At 41.7% G+C, this 22376-nt stretch overlaps 1 protein-coding gene across 1 annotated transcript in view; it reads left to right on the top strand.

The window, feature by feature from the left end:
- Positions 1 to 803: 803 nt before the first annotated feature.
- mrc2 (mannose receptor, C-type 2) overlaps positions 804 to 22376 on the top strand; it is a 32142-nt gene continuing 10569 nt past the window's right edge. Inside the window, exons 1-14 of the mRNA XM_074697129.1 lie at positions 804 to 1135; positions 8690 to 9094; positions 11525 to 11698; positions 11781 to 11945; positions 14607 to 14720; positions 14835 to 14978; positions 15060 to 15251; positions 17365 to 17519; positions 17639 to 17743; positions 20748 to 20863; positions 20941 to 21089; positions 21243 to 21460; positions 21578 to 21720; positions 21799 to 21895. Coding sequence (XP_074553230.1) covers positions 1009 to 1135; positions 8690 to 9094; positions 11525 to 11698; positions 11781 to 11945; positions 14607 to 14720; positions 14835 to 14978; positions 15060 to 15251; positions 17365 to 17519; positions 17639 to 17743; positions 20748 to 20863; positions 20941 to 21089; positions 21243 to 21460; positions 21578 to 21720; positions 21799 to 21895 — 2304 coding nt within the window. The 5' untranslated portion in view covers positions 804 to 1008. The remainder of the gene's footprint in view (positions 1136 to 8689; positions 9095 to 11524; positions 11699 to 11780; positions 11946 to 14606; positions 14721 to 14834; positions 14979 to 15059; positions 15252 to 17364; positions 17520 to 17638; positions 17744 to 20747; positions 20864 to 20940; positions 21090 to 21242; positions 21461 to 21577; positions 21721 to 21798; positions 21896 to 22376) is intronic.

Raw genomic sequence — 22376 nt, 5'->3', positions numbered from 1 at the left:
AAAGAAAAATAACAACAGTCTATATAACAAAATACAGGGATAAAAAATAATCTAAATCTTGCAAAAAATAATTACATAAGAATAGTACATTTATTTATTTTTTCCCCTTTTGTTTGGTACAAGAAAGAAGTAATGGAAACTTATAAAGCATGCTGGCTGACAATATTTTTATTTTTTATTTTTTTACCTGATCATGTGTTTATTTACTATTTTGTGAGAGAAAAAGGAGATACAATAAGACTTTTTCTTTTTTCTGCTTGTTTTTGTTCTTTTGAGATTTTTTATTTTTATTTTTTTAATATTGCACATACATTTTATGGCAGGATCAATAAAAATCAGGACCAATTGAACAAAACTGATGTTTATTTTTATATTTCAAAAAAGGGAAAAAAAGGATCAACAAATAAATAAATAAAAAGATGAAAAAATTAAAAACAAATATTTTACGGCACAGGAGGAAAAACTAAATAAAAAGACCAACGTAACCAAACTAATGTTAATGTGTTAATTTAAAACAAAGCATTGACAAAAAAATGGGGGCAGAGGCAGAAAAACTATATCCATTAATTATGGAACTTGCTAAAAAAAAAATTTAAATAATAATTTTAAAAAACTTACATTTTTGGGGCAAAGGAGGAAAAACTATATCACTTATTTATGAAACTTGATTAAAAAAGATCGATTCATGATGTGATGTAAGCGTCCTGTTTCTCTACCTGAGCGACCCTTCCAGGTCCGCGGGCCTCCTGTTGGGCACCATGCAAACACACACACTCGCAGCGAGCTTGTTGACGCGGCTCCATTCATTTCAGTGGTGTGATCTGACCGAGAGGCAGACGGAGCTCCAGCTCACAGTGTCCAGCCTGCATCCTCCGTCCTCACAGCCAGACCTGGCGCTGTCTCTCTTTTTCACTTCACTTTTTTTTCTTTGGGGCTTTTTCTTTTTCTGCAACGTGTGTGTGTGAGTCTGAGCGTGTGTGAGAGTGTGTGTGGCACAGTTTGTGAGCAATGCAAGGCAGCGGTCGTCACCGAAACAAGGAGTTGAAGAGAACATGGACAAACTGGCAACTTCTCTTCATCAAATGCACTTTATATTTATTGGTCTTTAGCCTGGAACCGAGGAGCAGCGTTTCGGGTGAGAAAAACATCAACTTGGCTTCATTTCATTCAGTAAAAGTCTGAATCCAGCGCAGACAGGAGGCGAGCTGTGCGTGCGTCTGCGTGGAAACGAGTTTGAGTCAGAAAAAGAGCAGAAGGAAGCAGAAAAGGAGGATTATTTTCAGAGTTTTCAGGTTTCGGTGCCTCGGTATCCCACGAACCAAAAGTCCGAGCTGTGAGTGGAACCAGATGTGGGGGAAAACGGGGGAGGAGGAGGAGGAGGAGGAGGAGGAGGAGGAAGGGGCTGCTGGCTTAGTTTCTCTTTTGTCATTACTACAAACACATTAAGTTAATTCAGAGCTGCAGAGCGTGGCTCGGCTCGGGTTCTGGGTCTGGTTCTGGAGCTGGTGGGTTTGTTTTGAGGTTGGATTGTGAGGCAGACGTGGAGTGACGCTTCATTTAGCGCCCTGCGGGCAGATGTGACCTTTACATCCTGTTACAGACTGCAATTAACACATCCAGAGCAGTCCTGCAGCTACACACACACACGTTACATGATGCTATGATCTCTGTGCATGGACACAAACATCCTCACTCCTCTGCTCATGTCAGGAAACAAACTGATGTTAAAGTTTGAGCTTTGATCAGGACATCATCCTGGTTTAATCTGCTCTGTTATCTCTGCAGTTTGATGTTAGAGCTGATAATTATGTTTGTTACTAACTCACATCCTCTAAAATCTGGAGCTGAAGATTCCCTTCTCTGTGGATCTTGAGTTGAATTGCTGCAGAAAGAGACGAGTTGTTGATTTTCTCTGTTTGGATTTGTTGCATGAATGGTTTTACAATTTCCTGTCACCAACGTTGTGAAATCAGCAAAAGAAAGTCTCTACAGTGATTGAGCTTTATTATTTAAAGAGACTGAGATCTGCATCATTTCAGACTTTGTTAAAGCGCTGATGCTCAAACAGGATGTGCAAAATAAATGTAGTGTTTACATTTTTAAAGACAGCTCGATCAAAACCTTAATGTGCAAAAATCTGGATGTGAAAAAAGAACCAAAAGTTTGTCTTTCTTCATACTTTGGTTTCTAAATCTGATGCAGAAATTCATCGGACAAGAGAGGAGAAGGGGAAAAGGAAAGAAAAGAGGAAAAAGTAGGGAGAGGAAAGAGGAAGGAAGGACAGAAGGAAAGAAGAAGGGAGGAAGAAGGAAAGAGAAAAGGAAGTAAGAAGAGGAAAGAAAAGAGAACGAAAATGGAATGGATGGGAAGGAAAGGAAAGAAAAGGGAAAAATAGAAAAGGAAAGGAAAGAAGACGTAAAAAAAGGAAGGAAGGTTGAAGTAAGACAGTAAGATAGAGAAAAGGAATAAGGAAAAAGGAAATGAGAGGATGAAAGGGAAAGAGGAAAGAAAGAGAGGAAAGAAAAGAGAATGAAAGGGGAATTCAAGGGAAAGAAGGGAAAGGAAATGAAAGAAAAGAAAAGCAAAGTAAAGAAGGAAAAGGAAAGAAAAAGGAAGGAAGGATGAAGTAAGACAAGAAGATAGAGAGAAGGCATGAGGAAAAAAGAAAGGAGAGAAGGAAGAAAAGGGGAAAAGTAGGAAGAGGAAAGCTGAAGGAACACTGAAATAGGGGAGGAAAGGAAAGGAAAGGAAAGGAAAGGAAAGGTAAGAAGAAAAGAGGAAGGAAGTACAAGGTAAGACAGAAAGGTAGAGAGAAGGAACAAGGAAAGAGGAAAGAAGGATGGAAAGGGGAAAAAGTAAGGAGAGGGAAGAGGAAGGAAGGGGGAAGTAGGAAATGAAAGTGGAAGGGAGGAAGAAGGAAAAAGAAAAGAAAGATAGAAGAAAGAAAGAAAAGAGAAAGAAAGAAGGAAAGGAAAGTAAGAAAGAAGAGAAAAGAGGAAGGATAGATGAGGTAAGACAGGAAGGTAGAGAGAAACAAGACAAGAAGGGGGGACAGGGAAAGGAAGGACAAAGTAGAGAAGGAAAGAGGAAGGAAGGAAGGAAGAAGGAAAAGAAAAGAGAGTAGAGGAAAGAAAAGAGAAAGAAAAGAGGATGAAAGAAAAGGAAAAGAGGAGGGGAAAGAGGAAGGATAGTTAAGGTATAACAGGAAGTGGGAGAAGGAACAACGAAAAAGGAAAAAGGAAGGAAGGAAAGAAAGGAAAGGAGAAAAAGAAAAAAAGGAAGAGGAAAGAAAGGTGGAAGGAAGAAGTAGGGAAGGAAAGAGAAAAAGAAGGAAGGAAGGTCAAATCTCCCCCCCTCTCCATGCTGCCCAGCTGAGGTAAAACCCGATCCACAGTCCTGGTTGCTTCAGAGGCCAGACCACCATAAAACAGCAAAGAAACAAACACGGCGTGCTGGAATTTCCTGCCTGTTTGTCTGTTGCCATTGTGTCACAGTGACCAGTTCCAGTCCTGTTTTTGTAATCTCAGACATCTGTCAAAATAAGAGACGCTTACAGGAAACACGTTCAGCGCTAACCTCACTGCAGAGCTCTAAACCCAACTGGACTGAGCGCTGAACGCTGAGAAATCCACAGGTTTCTCCAGCAGATCTAATCTCAACCAGGTTTCCGTGATCTCCCCAAACCCAGATCCAACACTAACCCAACCGAGGAGGTGGATTCTGGGAATTTCTGCCTCTTTTGGCGAGTGTTGCTGGTTGTTCTTGGCCGTGAGTTTGAGCAGTATGAGCTTCTCTCTCTTCACAAGAAAGCGTCTTCAGAAAAAAGGCGGCGAGGATGAGATCACAGCAGGAGAGCTGTTGTGGCTTAGCTTTCTCAGGGCTCAGTGGCTTAAAGTTAATCTGGAATCCTGCACTCTCTCCGATTGCTCCGCGAGTTTCCCACATCAAACATCCAGTGGTGTCGCCCTGCAGACTGGAATTAAAACTTCCTCCTTCCTCGCCGTCTGGGACCCCGGCTTCAGGTTGCCTTGTGGCTCAAAAGCTTTCGCCTTGAAAGTCTCACATTCACCGTGTTAATACTGAGCTTATAATCACACACTGAAGAGAATCCAACCCACAATGCAATGCTTATTTCTACAGGGCCGGCTTTGGTGTGAAAATCTGCCCACGGGCACCGTAGGAGCTGACTGCGCTCTATTTTTGAAAATGGCTTTAATTCCTATTGTGGAAACGACAAATGGCATCAGACTGATTTACAGGCGCGCTTTGTTAACGAGTCAGCGCTGAGTAAGTCAAACCATTGAAGTATCCGTGAGGATTAACTCGCAGTGAGGAGCAGAACTGAACCCTCAGCTGAGATTATAGTGTATCAACATTTTATTGTCAGTCGTGGCAGACGTCCTTCTGTAATTGCAGAGTGGAGATAAGTTACCGCAGAGAGCCGAGGACACGTCCTGGGGGTGTTCACAGTTTGTGTTGATGTCTAACAAGTGCTGATGGGAAATGGAGTCAGTAGAAACAAAAACTTCTCAGAGCATGAGAAATCTGTGAGAGACTACATGTACCAGGATGCATTGCTCTGCTGTTTCTCTTTTATCATAAACATTGAATGAATTTTGGACGAGGGTCAAAAAAGGTCATGAATCAAAACAACAGACTGTCTTGATATGGGACCAGGGATTTCAAAGCTTTGTGAGGACTTTCTAAGTAATTGTGAAGTTTTCTGTTGATAATCCATGATTTAAACTGGGATTATCAGACGTGGTTGAGTAGGAATTTCCCATTTGCAGCTTGTAGATCAAAAATCCCTTTGATGAAAGCACTCCAGCAAAATTTAGCCATGAGAAGCAAGATCTGTCTTTTCTTAAAAGAAGAGAAAATCTTGAGAGTATTTTGTAGAAACGTGGGTGATGGTGCTCATGGGAAACAGAGGCCTTGAGCACACGAAGCCAGTTGTCGTCAAAAACCAATATCCCCTCTCATTCCTTCTAAAAATACTTCAGTAGTCCGCCGATACGTGTGACTTTGAGCATGCCAAACTCATACATGGAAGTGTTTTTTAGACGGGGAACCTGTGCTGTCCAATCACAATGAACGCTCGTCATGCAGCTGTGATGTTTCAGAACCATAAACTCTGTTTCCCGGTGTAAACATGAAACTGGAGTTTCCAAAATTTCACTTTGGAGTTTTCAAAAAACATTGTTTTTATTGATGTAAAACTGCGGTTGCATGTGGATGACAGGCCTAAAAGTATTAAAATATATGTGGTTTCTCTAATACCCAGCTATGGATGAACATGGTCTGAGTCTCCATCCTAGAAAACCAATACCAGTACCGGCCACAGGTGTCACTGTGATCGACACCAAACAGATTGTCCTCACAACACATTATTGGCCCATAAACTTAGAAAAGAATGAGGTTGTTTTTTAAATTCTAACACTTGTATGTGTGTTTTGTTTTACCTTTAAAGGTCCCATATGCTCCTTTCCTGCAGTTTAATCTGGATCATTGATGTCTTCATGAAATGGTAGTAACATGTTTTGGTCCAAAAAGCCAATAAATCAAGCACAGCAGCATTGTTTCCAGGCTCTCATAGCCCCTCTGTTCAGAACGCTCTGATTTAGTGGGCGTGGCCTCCATATGTAAATGAGCCACCGCTGATACCGCCCCGCTCTTCCACGTCACTGAGAGCGGCGCCACGAGCTCCGCGTGCACAATGTTTAGAAAACAGAGAAGCTCGTTTACCGTAACATTACAGGCTAAAACAACAGGCTAACCGCAGCTAAAGTTAGCATCCTGAAGCTAACACAGAGACAGGGGGGACACTGAGGAAAAGCTCTTCCATCTGCTCCACAGCACACAGCATTTGAAATACTCACATTTCCAGGGTCCCAGGTTTGTTGGTGGATGGTTGGTAATGCGCCTGGATTCAGGACCAGTCTGTTCGCTAGCCCTCTGTTGGACTGTCCAAAGTTGGAAAAGCAGTCTGCCGTGAAGTGACTAGCACACACATGCACAGTTTCACTGAGTGTAGCTGGAACATTTCCTTGATAAATGAACTCTAGACACTTAATCTTGTCTTCTTCAGAGATGGGAAACTTGAGCATGGAACTATGTGGCTGTTTACAGCCATAAACAGAGCAGTGATGGCTCTTCAACTTTGGCATTCTACTCCTCACTGCTGGAGAGGAGTGGGCGGGGAGGGGGTTTGGGGGTATCTGCTCCGGTGGACCAATCAGGTCAGACTTGCTCCTGATTGGTCAAAAAAGGGAATCACTGATGTCGGCAAATCCGCAAAATCCAAACAGCTCGTTTTAGGTCAGGATTTTACATTCACAAGCTCTGCTAAGTACAGGCTTGATCATTAAATATCACATTTTGTGGGCTGTGAGGAAAGACAAAGACCCACAAATTTAACTAAAAGACTCGAAGTGATTTTTGCAAAATATGGGACCTTAAATCAATAAATCAATCAATTTTTATATATATTATTATCAGTATCGGCGCATATTTACTCATTAGCTGCAATCATTTTCAGAGCATCTTCAACGACCTTTCAAAACCACTATGAAATTGTTTTCTCTGACTCTGTAAACACCAAAACTACCTAAGACGAGTGGACTCACTTCTTTTATGTCCCTTTTCCTGTTTTTGACCAATAAATAGACAAAGTATACTTTTTTGATCCATCCTTTGGCGCTACTTTGGCATTCCATCCTTTAATCCTCTCCATGGTCGTGTTTTCTCACGATCGCATCGCTCTTTCTCTCTAAATTACCTCAACACATCATCTTAGATTGTTTGTTTTTGTTTTGTTTTGTTTTTTAACAAGACTGATATCAGTAATTATTGGTTATTGGCCATAACAACAATATTAATATCGGACATAGGAATTGGCCAAAATTTTCATATCCGTGCATCCCTAGAAGGATTGCTCATGCTGATGAGATTGAGATCTCTGTTTTTCTGCTGATTTAATTCTTTTACAATTTTTGGGGTGCCGATTCAATTTAAACTGATATTTCTGATTTTTGCCATTTTTAAATTGCTCCGACCATGTGGAAAAGTTGAATGATGACGATATCCACAGACTGTATTAGGAGGCTTTTCTAAAAGATAATCATCACATGTGAGACATCTCAACTTTTTTCCAACCCAGCTTATAAACAAAAACTAAAATGAAGGATTTAAATCTTGAAAAGAAAATAATTTTGAACAAAAACTCCTCAAAAATCGAGTGTGTATGTCTGGTTTTTGTGATGATGTTAGTGTCTCTGCGTGACTCTCCACCGAAGCAGATCTCTGCTGTCGTTTTCTCCCAGTTTGATCCCACTCTGGATCGTGTTGCATTATTCAGAGTGTCCAGCGTCATGGAAAGAGCCCTGTCCCAAAAACAACAGAGATGTTTTATAATATTTGGATTCAGTAGAAGTTTCTCCTCCTGTGTTGTTTTTTTTCCAGCTCCTCGTCCTGTTTGCCTGAAACAATGAGGAGGCAGCGAGCAGGCCTAACAGCTGGGTGTTAGGGCGCTGCTTCAGAGCGAGCAGAGAAGTGATTATATCTCATTACGCCGTAAAGAGCACTTTCAGCCTCCAGCTCTGTCTCACACAGCTTCTGAGAAACTCCACCACAGAGGTCGAGAGCAAGAGGAGGGGCGTGTCGGCCGTCTCCTCCAGATTACAGGGGTGTCTTTTTTTTATGGGTGAGACTCTATTGTCTGCGTGTCTGTAAACGCAGCACAGAGGGTTTGAAGTGTCTGCGCTGAGAGGTGGGAAGCGAGTGGACTGGAGGGCTGTGTGTTTTAACCAAACACCCCGTGATCTTTTCCCACCTTCCCCACTTCCTGGCCCCTCACAGGAGCCTGTGGAGAGGGAGCGCTGAGGGTCCTACTTTCCCTCCTCTCCATCTGAATCCTGACTGCAGGCGTCCATGTGGGTGCCTTCTTTTATTTACATAATCTCAGCAGGACCTTAATTTAGAGTCACGCCTACACTTTGTGTGTCTTCGTCTTTCTTTCTCCCACCTTCATGCAGACTCACAACCACACACCATTCACAATCCTGGCGTCTCGGCTCCTGAATCATTAAGGTATAAATAGAAAAAAAAGAAAAAGAGAAACCACATTTGGTTGAAAATGGTTGAGGAATGTTTTTTCTTTTCCTGAAATTCCCGTCATTGAGCTGATTTCTCAGATTAACTCCTCAGAGAGCGGTGAAGAGGTCGAGCCGGTGAAGAAAAGCTGCAGACTCATCGTTTTCACTGAATTAATCAAACTCAGAGCTGGTTTTATCAAACATCCCACTCTTTCCCCAAAGTAGGGTGAAAGGTAACTCCAGGTCAAACTTAAGGATTGGTTTAAACTCTTGAGATTATTGCATGTTGAGACACTTCAGTGAGTCTTAACATGTGGAAACACTTTGCAGAGTTTATGGCGTCACGTTCGAGCTGTTTTTTACTGCAGAAGAGCTCAGTGATGTGATGAAAACATGACTTTTCGTGTTATATCAGCAGCTTTTTCAGAGGCCGCAGATTAAACCCAGTTGCGTCAGAGGCCGGATCTCTCACAGTAGAGTTTCTGGATCCATTAATAGAGATATTGATCCGGCTTCTCTGACCTCCTCTCTGGCTACATTAGCACAGACCCATCAGAGTTATTGACGCACGCCTTTGTCCCCCTCTCTCTGCACAGCGGCGCCGGACTCTGATGACGACTTTGCCTTCTTCCATGAGGGCGTCAAAGGGTGCCTGGGGGTGCGGGATCACTCCCTCATCCCGTCCACCTCGTGCGAGGAAAGCCACCAGCGCTGGAAGTGGGTCACGCGGGGCCGCCTGTTCAACCTGGGCTCGTCCCTGTGCCTGGGCATGATCACGGGGAACTACACCAGGAAGGACAGGTCTCCTCTGGGGGTGTACACCTGTGACCGCGAGCCGCCCAGAGTGCGCTGGACCTGGAAGTGTGACCAAGTGTTGGAGACCCTGAACAACTACCTTCCCATCCCCTCGATCTCCAACTCCTCTGCGTCCTCCTCGGCCTCTAAGTTTAAGTGGACTCTTCATGGAGACGTGGGGGATCTGTGCTCCATAACATACCACGGTAAGCACATCCTGCAGAATCACACCTCAGGTTTGACAGATCAGCTCTTCCTGGTCCAGGAGTCTCCCTCTCTACAGGTTTTGCTGCCTCTTTGTGGCAGACGGTCTCCGCGTTGTGAGAGCCACAGCTGCATCTGATCACACAGATACAACAAAACACTGCTTTTAGGGGAATCACTGAGGAAATGTGCCCGGAAAGCCAAGCTAAACACTCCTGGTGTTTTTAAACTCCAGCAAACACAGACACACACATGTCCTCACCACGCAGAATATTTCTGCTTATGTGTCATTTTCTTCTTCCAAAATATTTATTCAATGAAAAACACAAGATCCCTACACAGAGTCTAGATCAGGAGTCTGCAACCTTTACTTTCAGAGGAGCCGTCTAGCTTTAGCTGACCTGAATTAAAGTCATTCAAAAGCCACAAAATCTACTTTATCTTCACAGTGAAGACAATGTGTACAAAATTCTATAAATTAAAAAATCTGGAGAATAATTATCTAATCACTAAGATTTTTTTATTTAAAAAACTGTAAACTTGATGTCTTAGTTTTTTATTTTTAAGAATTTTTCAAAATTAAAAAAAAAACAGAAATAAAAAAAATGCAAAAAATTATGGAAATTCCAAATATTCTAGATATTTATTAAAAAAAAAATAAATAAAAAAATTGCCACAAATGTTTTTAAAATTATTTTTTTTTCCCAAAAAATAATAACATTTTAAAAATGTACCAAAATTTAAAAGAAATATTGAATTTTCAAAACTTTCAAAAAAATAAAAATAAATTAAAAAAATAAAAAAATTCTGGATTTTCAAATATTTGCAAATTTGAAAAATTAAAATCTTAAAAATCTGAATTTTTTTAAGTTGGGCAATTTCAGAAAGTTGCAAGTATATACAAATTAAAAACAAATTTGTTTGCAAAAATAAAAAAAATCAAAAATTTAGCAAAAAATATCAAAAATCGAAAAGTGAAAAATTAGCAAAAAATTTGAAGTATTCTTAAATAAAAACAAATGTAAAAATTGTATTTGCAAAAATCAAAAATCAATTTGCAAAATCCAAAAAAAAACAATAATTTAATTTATTTGTAAGAAAAAAATTAAAATTCTTGAAACAATACTTTAATTTGACAACATTTAAAGCAAAGTAGTTAAAGAGCTGCGTTAGGCTCCAGAGTCACAGGTTGTAGAGCCCTGATCTAGAAAGATCTTTCTTTTTTTTCTATGACAAAGATATTTTCTACATGCCTGAATTGACAACCTCCAAATGAAAGAGCTAATTGAGCAGCTTTCTTATTGTCAACCAGCAGGGTTATCTTCATTAGTTTACATGTTAACAGTCACACATCACAATGACAACAAAAACATGTGATAGATGCACCTTAAGCTCTTTCTCCTGTTTTGTCCAAAGGGTGTCAGATATTTTGGGAGCTACATTCAGAAAAGTGCTGCAGGCAGAAGATCATGTTTTTTGACCTTGCAGGATTATTTTAACAACCATCTAGTTTTTTTAGGCCCTGCAGTTTTTGAAATCATGGAGGTGCCCCTCACCCGAGTATTTAAAGAAAATTTTGCAGAGTATATTTCCCTTTCAGCTGGAGAAAGGATGCAAATCTGCCTGTGTTTCCCCTTTTCCCTCCATGTAAGAAAAGCACCGTCTGAGTTTGGTGGGATTAAGCCTCATTCTGAGCCATTTCAGCTTTCATTAACAACTTCACCACGAGGCGAAGTCGGCCTTTAAAGTTTACAGTGAACCATCCCTGCTTGGCTTCATATAAAACCACATCTGCCATAAAGCAATAAATAAAACCCAACCTCCCTCAGCGTCCTTCGTTCTCCTTCCTCTCCGCTCGTTTCTGGGAAGAGGACTGACATTTTTTAGCTTTCCAGTGCAGAACTTCACAAGTTTCTTTGTGAAGTCAGCTGGCTGCTGGGGAGGAATGCCTCAGACATTAGTCAGCCGAGGAGCCGCGCTGCACAGCCAGTGGTGGAGCAGCGAGGACGTCAGGGAGGGAGCGACAGAGAGCCTTCCTCCCCCGTTTAACATGTCTGCCCTACTTTCCGTTAGCCCAGCTTGTTTTGGTAACTCAGATCCAGCCTCTCTGCCTTCTCTGTCCTCTTCCTCACACCAAAATTCACTGGAGACTTAAAAAACGCTCTCATAAAAACCACACGGAGGGATTCAGATCATCCTTAAAATAGCACCTAATCTGACATCCTGCTTAATATTGAGATGAAGTCTTCTTTCATGGAGTTTGTAATCATCTAACATTGATTTTCATTTCCTCCTCCCTCAGCTGACCTCTCTGTGACTTCACTGTTTTTGCTGTAACACCATCCTTTGTTTTCAGCTCATGTTTGGTTATATAAGCTCCTGAGAAAACAGGAAAGGTATTTCAGGTCAGATTTCTTCTCGTTGCTCCTCAGAGATCTATACGATCCAGGGGAACTCTCATGGCCGCCCGTGCTACCTGCCCTTCCTGTACGACGGCCAGTGGTTCCACAGCTGCACCAGCATCGGACGCGAGGACGGTCACCTGTGGTGCGCCACCACCTTCGACTACGGGAAGGACGAGCGCTGGGGCTTCTGTCCCGTGAAGAGTGAGTATCATGTTTTCATAGTGAGGACACTTCACCGTCTCCTCCTTGTCCAACAAACCTCTCTGTGACTCCTCCTCCTCAGGCAGTGGCTGTGAGACCTTTTGGGACACTGACCCTCTGACGGACAGCTGCTACCAGTTTAACTTCCAGTCCACGCTGTCATGGAGCGAGGCGAGGATCAGCTGCCAGCAGCAGGAGGCCGACCTGCTCAGCATCACCAAGGTGCATGAGCAGACGTACATCAACGGTAAAGTCAAGTTTCAGCTTCCAGTTTCCTAAATTACCGTAACTCCTCAACTATTTGCGCAAGCGAAAAATTCAGACACCTTAAAAGAGAAAAGACAGGCTTTATGGTGTCATTTGGTGTATTATGGTATTGCATAGAAACCCACATCCAATGTTACAATCACAGGAAATACTCTATGAAAGCTGTTCTCATTACCGTTACTTTTTTTCTGGGCATGAGAAAAAAATTAAACACCATAAAAGAGTAACGACAGGCTTAACGCTGAAATTTGGTGTATTATGATACTGCATAAAAACCCACATCCAATGTTACAATTAAAGAAAACACTCTATGCAAGCTGTTCTCGTTACCGTAACTCTTCTAGTATTTGGGCAAGAAAATTCAAGCAGCTTCTAAAAAGAGAAAAGACAGGCTTCATGATGACATTTGTGTATTATGGTACTGCATAAAAACCTGCATCCAACCACAGGAAATACTCTATGCAAGCTGTTCTCATTACTGTAACGCTTCAAGTATTTGGGCAAGAGAAAAAAAATCCTGAAAGAAGAGATGATGATGGTTTAAATATTCGGCGTTTTATATTTTATTAGTAAAGTTGGTTGGTTGGTCGAATCAATAGAGTCCAGCTTTATTTAGTAAGCACTTTAAAAACAGACACAAACCACAGTGCTGTGCAAAAAAAAAAATTATTAAAATACAGTATGATACATACCAACTAGCATGAGATAAAAGAATAATAATAAATGTAAAATACAAAAACAATTTAAAAACGTAAAAATAATTAAAACATAATTTAAAGGCATGCAAAAGAGCAATCAAATAAGTAATTAGGATAAATGAATAAAATCAATGAGTACTGTGTGTTAAAGACCAAACTGTTTATCCCTAACTTTAATAAAACATATTGACTTGTGGGGCCCAGAGGGCCTGGTGGTCTGGGTCGTACCCCTTAGAGTTCGCCTTCGAGCTGGTGGCCCGAGTTTGATCCCACATGTCACGCCCCACTGTCACCCTGTTTCCTGCTCTATCCACTGTCCTGTTCTCTCTGATTAAGGGCATACAAAAAAAAAACAGAGAAAAATAACTAAAGAAAACTTTTTTAGAATTATATCCAGAGCAAATTAAACAAAAAAAATTAAAATAATAAAAAAAAAGAAAATTGGACACATTTTTTCTTTCTAAATATGGAAATGTCATGGTCGTATCCCTTAAAATGTTAATTTGAAAAACATGATTATTCAACATCAGAGTCTCCACATGAGTCTGGTTCTCTCCAAGGTTTCTGCCTGTTAAAGGGAAGTTGTAACTTGCTAAATGCTGCAAAGCTCTGTACTCATGGTGGGTTAAGATGAGATCAGACTTCTTTTCTTGTCTTAATGTTGGGTTTCTCCCACTAAAACTTTATTAACTGTTAATGGTTTTTGGAAAGTGTCTTGAGATAACGTTTGTTTTGATTTGGCGCTACAATGTGAACGGCCACAGTCTGGATGTTTTTGTTAATTACACTTTAAACTGGATTCCTATGAAACAGCGCTCTGGGACGTGTTGAAAACACAATGAGAAAGTGTAACTTCCCAGATTTTATATACAAAAAGAGTGATCCCTCATCTAATCTGGTCTCAAATCTACCACCAATCAAAAGTTAATATGCAAATTTTCAGAGCAGGGACGATATGCTTTTCTCCAGATTTTTGGGGTGCAGATTTGATTTAAAAGGCAATTCTTCCATATTTCATTATTTTTGAGATTTTTAGTTTGCTTAAAACAAGACTAAGTGGAAGAGTTTAATGATGATGCCGACAGACTGTATTAGGAGCCATTTTTTCCCGAACTATGCACATCATGTAAGTCAGTTTTATGCTCAACTTTTTTCAACCCAACTTATAAACTTAAAATTAAAAAATAATAATAATTTTTTAACAAAAAATCTTGATTTAAAATCATTTTTTTAAAAAAACAGATGCTACGAGACATTGATTTTAGAGTTGTTTATTTTTTTTTATCAAAGTCTTTTTGTTTTTATTTTTTTGTAGAGAGAACAACAGAAACAACAACAAACAGATAGGACAGCCAGGGACTAAATAACTTGCCCCTGTCCCAATCCCCCCTCCCCAAATACAGGGTCATCAATATTCAGAAAGACATAAAAATAATAATAATAATTATTAAAAAAAATAGAAAAATAAATAATAATAATAATAATAATAATAAGTAAATAAACAAATAAAATAAGTAAATAAATTAATAGATAAAATAAATAAATTAATGTATGTCTTTTAATCAACGTCCTGAGCAAACACATTGGCTGCTGGTGTTTTTTCTAAAAGCCAATAATCAGGTGACTCATTAATAAATTGATCAGTCAGAAATGATCTCAATCAGCTGAACTCATTTAGATATATTTCCTGTATTTACTCTCCCTCCGTGCAGGACGTATCGATCCCTGGATGTTCTGACTCTCCTGCCGATATTCAGCCGCTCATGTTATTCTTACATAACCCGCTGTGATCTGCGTAATACAGCGTAGGCAGATACAATCATGGAGATATTATTAGTGCTGAGTGGAAGCTCACTACTTAGTCTTTTCTTGTATTTGTCTTCCTTTAGAAGGTTACATAAAGGCTCCCAGCTGCTTTTATAACTGTCAGGACGCTGTTTCAGGGTTACTGACGGGCTACAGCGCTGCTCTGTGGATCGGCCTCAACGACCTGGACATCAAAGGGGGCTGGCAGTGGGCCGACTCCTCCCCACTCAAGTATCTCAACTGGGAGCCAGGTTGGTCTAAAATAAGACAGGAGCCTGTGAGAGTTTCTGTTTGTGCTCCTCTTGCTTATTTTTAGTTTAAACACACACTCTGCGGTGTTTGTTGTCGTTTCTGTCCTCCCGCAGACCAGCCAAACCACGCCGAGGAGGAGAACTGCGCCGTAATCAGGACCGAGTCGTCTGGTCGCTGGCAGAATCGAGACTGCTCTGTGGCTCTGCCATACGTCTGTAAGAAGAGGCCCAACGCGACCCTTGACCCCTTCACTACCGGTGAGTGTGACGATGACGTGTGACTGACCCATCAGAGTCTGCATCCTCCATCTGACGCCGTCTGTCTCCCCGCTCGCTCAGACTCGTGGGCAGATGATGCGAAGTATGACTGTGACGTGGGCTGGCAGTCCTTCCAGGCCGGCTGCTATAAGGTGACTTCAGATAAACTGGACTGGGACACGGCTCAGAAGACCTGTCAGAAGATGGAGGCGAACCTGGTCAGCATCCACACGTTGCCTGAGCTGGAGTATGTCCTGTACAACCTGAAGAAAGGTGAGGCATGGCGCTGTGTTCCTACACTGTATGGAAGCCAGTAAGAGACAAAATTATTTGAATGTGGAGCTGAGATGGTTGACCACGCTCATGTTTTCTGGACTTGATCTTGCTGGCATCAAGTAAAACTTCAGATCGCAACATCTGGGCTACCCAGGAACAGGAAAAGCAATGTACTGTACTGACAGGAATATAAGAAAGGGTTTTTTTTTCCATTGAAAACAGTGTGTAAAAAAGGGGTCGTTATAATCAAGGTCCAACCATTGACACGTGCTGATAGTTGTCTGGGGTCGCTACACGACTGGAACAGCAGAGGGCACCAGCTTTTTGTAAAGCCAGTGATGATGATGGTCAGTGCAGCAGCGACCTTTGACAACTGTCAGGAAGCCAAAAAATATGAAGTAATGAAGTTTAATGTCTGAAAAGAAAAGGTCATTATAGTCCTCAATCCGGCCATTCAAAAAGTAATGACTGGAGGGTGTGTGAGATTATTGAGAAATGTAACAAAGGCACGTCCATTATCAGAGCTGTTAAAAGAATGACATTTGAAACACGGATCTTATTGTTTAGATTGAATAAAAAGGGGGAGAAACATTTCTTATGTTTGTGGTTGGTTAGTTCGTTAGTTGGTTGTTTGGTGGTTGGTTGGTTGGTTGAGGGTAAGGTGGTTGGTTGGTTGGTTGGTTGAGGGTAAGGTGGTTGGTTGGTTGGTTCGTTGGTTGGTTGATTAGTTGGTTGGTGGGTTATTGGTTGGTTGGTTGTTTGGCAGTTGGTTGGTGGGTTGTTGATTGGTTGGTTGGTTGAGGGTAAGGTGTTTCGTTGTTGATTGATTGATTGGTTGATTGGTTGGTTGATAAGTTGGTGGGTTGGTTGTTTGGTGATTTGTTGATTGGTTGGTTGGTTGAGGGTAAGGTGTTTGGTTGTTTGGTGGTGGGTTGGTTGGTTGGTAATTTTTTTATTGGTTGGTTGGTTGATTAGCTGGTTGGTTGGTTAGTTGGTAGGTTGGTTGTTTTGTAGTTGGTTTGTTGAGGGTAAGGTGGTAGGTTGGTTGGATAGTTGGTGGGTTTGTTGTTTGGTGGTTGGTTGGTTGGTTGGTTGGTTGGTTGTTTAGCAGTTGATTGGTGGGTTGGTTGATTGGTGGGTTGGTTGGTGGTTGATTAGTTGGTTGGTAGGAGGTTGATTGATAAGTTGTTTGGCGGTTGGTTGATTAGTGGTTGTTTGGTTGGTTTGGTGTTTGTTTAGTTTCTGATTGGTTGGTTGTTTGGTTAGTAGCCCATAAGTTGCAATCTGAATTTTCATCCTGAGTTTTCAGATCTGGATTTGACGAGTCAAATTTGAGAAACCTGAATCTGTTTGTTAATGAGTTATGAAACTCAAGTTTCTGGATCTGAATTTTTTATAAGTGATTTTTTTTATGTGAAACTGTAATTGGTAAATTCAGGATAAAATATTGAGATACATGTTTTTCATGGTGAAATAACTGAATGTCATGAATTCAGGGTGTTTGTATTCCAGTATTTAGCATTCAGCAGCTGTTAACATTCAGATAGTTATGTCTGTTATCTGCTTTCATAGTACTGTACCATATTTGATAAGGCACTGATAACTGTACTCCAGGCAGGATGAATCAGGGATTCTGGTCTATTAATGCATCAGTATGAATATAAAAAAGACAAAGATCAGGAGGACAGGAGTGTGTGTAACTCATGGTGAAGGTTCACTAACAGTTCACACTCGAATCTCTTCGAACACACTTTAAATTCTGTCGGTCTGTTACTATTTTCAGCTCAGGGGATCATGATGCGCTGTAGTGTCAGCTCTGCTCTCTCCGTGCTGCACTTTTTGAAAATATGAACTCTATTCTGTGTGTTTTTTTTTCTTTTTCCAGCTGCTTTGCTTCATAGCCTGCCCACATTTTTTTTGGAGTAAGCTGAAATGTAGTGGAAACCAGGCAGCTCATCTTTTTCTGTGAGCTGAAAAACAGAAAATGAAGTGAGGGATAAAGTTTTTAGGTCATGGAAGAGCTCCAGAGAAGTTTTAAAGGAATGGAAAAGTTTGATAGTTTCAGATTAAGATTGTGGTTGACACTTTTAAACCGTCTCTGTGCCCTCAGACATTGACCAGCTGTGGATCGGGCTTCACGACACCAACATGCAGATGGACTTCCAGTGGACGGACAACACGCCCGTCATCTTCACCTACTGGCACCCCTTTGAGCCCAACAACTTCCGCAACACCCTGGAGGACTGCGTCTCCATCTGGGGCGACGTGAGTGACCCTCCTCGCGCAGTAACATACTCCCCCTGCCAGTGTGGGTCTGGTCTGTTTGTATATGACTCTAACAGCTGTGTTCTGTCTCTTTGTTTGTGTCCTGCTCACATGTGCAGGAGGGCCGCTGGGATGACAGCCCCTGTAATCTGACTCTGCCCTCCATCTGCAAGAAACTGGGAACAAAGAGTGACGGGAAGCCACAGCATCAAGACTGCAAACAAGTATAACTCCTCTTCTCTCCACTTTAACCTCTTCGTCTTTGCATTACAGCCTCTCGCGCTCTGGTCGAGATGTTTTGATTCTTCACTCAGTCGACTCAAACTTCCTGCGGCGTTTCAGCCCTGTTATTCCACAGTCATTAGTATTTCTGTTTCAGCCATCTCGTCACCTTTGACCCTCTCTCCCACAGCTCCCCTCGACCCTCGGCCTTCCACCGGCCAACCACATCGCCTCCAGTCTGTGACTGTAACACACATCGCTCCCTTAAGACTGCAGAGTTCACCAAACTGAGCCCCGGACACACACATTCACACACTTCTTTCCCTTTGGCTTCATGCAGCCTGCTCTTTTCTGTGTCCCACAACACACACACTCACAAAAAAGTCTCTAAGTCCTTGAGGCATTCGGATCGGGACATGTTTGTATCTTCTTTCCTTGACTGTAAACAATAGATAAAACAGAAACGCTCCATCATGCGGACTACTTGTGCCCACATGCTGAATTAAATCCCATCTGGAGGATCCTCCACATCTGTGTGTGATTTCACACACCGTAACTCTCTCCAGATGAGACGGCGCACTCTCATACCTGACTTGTCTCTACCTTTTCCACCGTATGGCGGTTCCTCCTTGGTCATGTGAGATTAACACAAACAGAAATATGTCGCCGCGTCGCCTCCGAGCCGTGTCGTGTTTCTGCTAAAGCCCTGATTTACGAGCCTGAGAGCCACGCTGTTTTTCAGCTGTTACATCCAGCAAAGATCTCTCGGTCGATGCTGCATTTGTTTAGTAAAATGAAACCCTGCCCAGTGTCTCCCCCAGGGAGCAATGCTTTATGGGTGGTAATGTGACAGGGGTCATTTGGCACGGCACAGGCGGGGGCTCCGGAGCAGGACTCTGAGCTCACTTCACACATGTGGAGCAACAGTGGCGTACAGCCTGCTGACTGCTTCAGGAGAGCAGCACCACGTGGTCCCTAAACCGTAAAACCAACCCAGCTCTGGGACCATTACTTAGAAATTTAACTCAGTTATTTTCCTGTTAATGAAGTCGTTTTGTGTTATTAAAATGTTTGATACAACTTGAAGTGAAAGCAGCTAATTAGTCAGCACGGGGACCTTACAGAAACTTTCAGTTTTTTTATGCTAATAAAACTGTTAAAGTCAAAAATGTTATTATAATGCCTCAATCCTTAGATTACAAACGGATAAATTTAAGAGGAGCAAATCTAAATGAATGTATTTTAAAGCATCACTCATTCTTGTTTTAATACTTATTGAATAATGTAAAAAAAAAAAAAAAAAAAAGACAAACATATAACACTTATAAAATCCCTTCTCCATAATATATTTGCGTCCTTCTTCCCACATATACGGTAAAAATCTTTTAGCAAGCAAAAGGGTGTCCTTTCCCAAGGGTCAAGGACGCTACTGTATTCCGTCCTTTTCTTTCTTTCTTCTTGTTATTATTATATAACTCACCAAAATTGACACACATTTCCGATTCAGCCAAAAATTTGTTCCACAATGCAAAAAATTGACCCCAACAAACGAAACCGAAACTTTCTAGTGCCACATTTTCACACTAAAACAGCTCTCAATGGCAGTAGGAATGTTGTAGAGAGATCAGACTTACGTCAAAATGTTTGTCTCATTAAGATGCACAAATTATATGCAGACATCCCTAACCTTTCTCAAACAGGAAGCTAGCAATTTGCCTTTCAAAATAAAATTCGGTCAAATTTTGGGGCCTTTAAACAAAAATGTTCTAGTCCAAGGCCATTAACGGTATCGGTTTGAAATTCACTCAGATGACAGAGTGGACCCTCTGTCACAAAAGCTATGTAGGAATTTGTTGTTTCTCAAACGGTTTTTGAATGACAAGCCCTCAAAGTCGGTGAACCCCAAAGAAGACAGTTCAGCTTCCCCCAATTAGAATGAATGGGAGAGGAGGATCCAGCTCCACACAAGCTGCGGCAGTTAGGCCTCTACACAAAAAAGTAAAAGTCACACAGCTTTAAAAGTTACATGAATGGATTCCTGACAAAATTTACAACAAAATATCATATTTTCAGAGAGATGTGGTTAGAATTATGGCATCTATGAGGAGACGTTTCTGTCAATTTCACTCCAGAGAGGGCAGCAGTTGGTGATGATGTCACACTGACTGAAAGTTCCGTGCAGCTGGTCATGTGACTACGTAGGGGAATTGATGAAACCTTGACAGTGGAGGTGAAACGGGCATCTTAACAGTTTGAAAACATTATGATGTAGATGTCTGTATGGATATGTGGAAAGCAGCCAAAGTACAGTCCAAGTGGAGCGTATTGCAGATGTTGAAGTCTACATTAATCCCAGTCCTGCTCTGTGAACCTGCTCTGACTCAGCGTTAATGCCGAGCCTGTAAAGACGTGGAGGAGAGGCAGGATAAGACAGAGTGTTAAGAAGACGTCCGTTTCAACAGATCAAACCTCTCCAGCAGCTTTAATCTCTGAGGTTTCAGTCTGGATGCCAAAAGAAAAAAAACGCCTGTGGTTCGTCTTATTCACATAAAACTGTATACGAGCTGTCTCTCACTATCACTCTCGCACTGGATCTCAACCCCTCTGACCTCCCGGCTGCGTGCTGGCTGCGCTCTGCGTCAGTACACGTCCACAACTGCAGTCGTGAGCTGGCAGGAGGGATTGAGGCCAGGGAAAAGTTACTTCTGCATGCCTGGACGTGTTCTTTTTATTCTTTGTTTAGGATACAGCTGAGTGTAAGAAGTGGACTCACTTCTGCTTTCACTGTTTAACAGGATTTAAATCATTTCTCTGAGAAAGTGTCAGCTTTTGGCTCCCCACGGCTTCAGCTTATTCTTCTGTAGCGTTCAGAAATCATCTGTGAACCATCATGAGTGTTTTTCTACATCTTTAATCTGATGCATACCCAAATGTAGAGTTTCACAGCCTTTGAGCACAAAAAGCTCTTTGTTTGTTTGTTTTTTTGATATGATTTCCTTCTCTCAGGGCTGGAAGTGGCACAGTCCAGCTTGTTACTGGGTGGGAGAGGATCTGCTTACCTTCAAAGAGGCCAAGAAGTCCTGTGAGGACTGGGGAGCCACCCTGGTTACCATCACTAACAGGTTTGTAGCAGCAAGCCCCGACACACCTGGACCCTGTGGTCTCAGAGACTTTACGTTTCGTTCTTCTGATCGTTCAGGTTCGAGCAGGCCTTCATCAACAGCCTGGTGTTTGGACGCTCGGGAGACTCCTTCTGGATCGGACTACTGGACAAAGGCAGCCCCGGGTCTTTCCACTGGCTCAGTGGAGATGAAGTTTCCTACACCAACTGGAACCGAGACCAACCAGGTAGCTGAATCAAACAGATATTTACAGCAGTATGCAAAATGATGTAATGCTGAATATTTACAGTTTTTTTATCAGTTGGATTTTTTTTGTCAACAGCTTGCGCGCCTCCTCTTCCGTCTCTTCATTCATGAACCACTTCCTGTTTCTTTACAGTCAACACTGATGGCGGCTGCGTTTCTATGGCTACTGGCTTTGCGACGGGTCTGTGGGAGGTGAAAGAATGTGCGTCAGCCAAGGCAAAATTCATCTGCCGTCAAGATCAGGACACGTCTCTGAGCCCGGAGCCCCCCGCGCCCCAGCCCACCCCGAGCCTCAGCGGCTCCTGCCCCAACGGCTGGAAGAGCAACAGCAACCTACGCTACTGTTACAAGGTTTGTTACATTTGTTTTTGATTTTTAGTGAGAGGTAAACTAAATATTGATTCAGTTTAATGAAATATTTCAGACGGTAACTGTCCTGTGTTTCTGCTCCCACCTCTCGGTGTCCAGGTGTTTCACTCGTCCCAGCTGGAGCAGAAGCTGAGCTGGCTGCAGGCTCACCTGTACTGCCGCAAACACGGAGCCGACCTGCTGAGCATCAGCGGCCCTGATGAGGAGCACTTTGTCATGCAGATCCTCCACGAGGCGTTTGGGTGAGTGTGCACGTCCGACCTGGATGATGTAACGACTTCTGAGGAATCTGAGTCTGATTCTGATGATGTGGGTCGCAGGGAATCAGAGGACCATGAGCAGCACTGGTTTTGGATCGGACTGAACCGCAGGAACCCCATGGATAACGGCAGCTGGAAGTGGAGCGACGGCCTGGCTGTGAGTGCTGATGAACCAAAGATCAGGACTGAGTTTAAAAAAAGAGTGTGACCGATATATGTCGCCAATGGTAAAGTTGCACACACTACAAATAACAACATTTCTACACATTGATCTCTAAAACATCACTTTTTATGCAGATTTAGAGAAATATTTGTGAAACATTATAAAATAAACTAAATTTTTAGAAATCGAACCTCAAAATTTAGAAATCTCAATTTCAAATTAAGGGTTAGGGTAAGGATTAATTTGTAAATCTTTGATAATCTTTGCTAAAGATTAAGAAATCCTGAATAAATATTTAGTAATTTTTTGCAAATATTTAGAAATCTTGACTTAATTATAAGAAATTTAAAAAAAAAAATTTAGAAATATTTTGAAATTTTAGCAAATATTTTGAAAATCTTGAATATTTGTTAAAAAATATTAATTTGTGAAATATTATATTATTAGCTAAATATTTAGAAATGGTACCTCAATT

This window comes from Halichoeres trimaculatus, unplaced genomic scaffold (assembly GCF_033239565.1).
Source record: "Halichoeres trimaculatus isolate MK-OKI-2021-1 unplaced genomic scaffold, fHalTri1.1 fHalTri1_scaffold_20, whole genome shotgun sequence".
In the NCBI taxonomy this organism is placed as follows: domain Eukaryota; kingdom Metazoa; phylum Chordata; class Actinopteri; order Labriformes; family Labridae; genus Halichoeres; species Halichoeres trimaculatus.
Note: the sequence above shows the minus strand (reverse complement) of the source record. Positions and strands in the feature narration are given on the sequence as shown.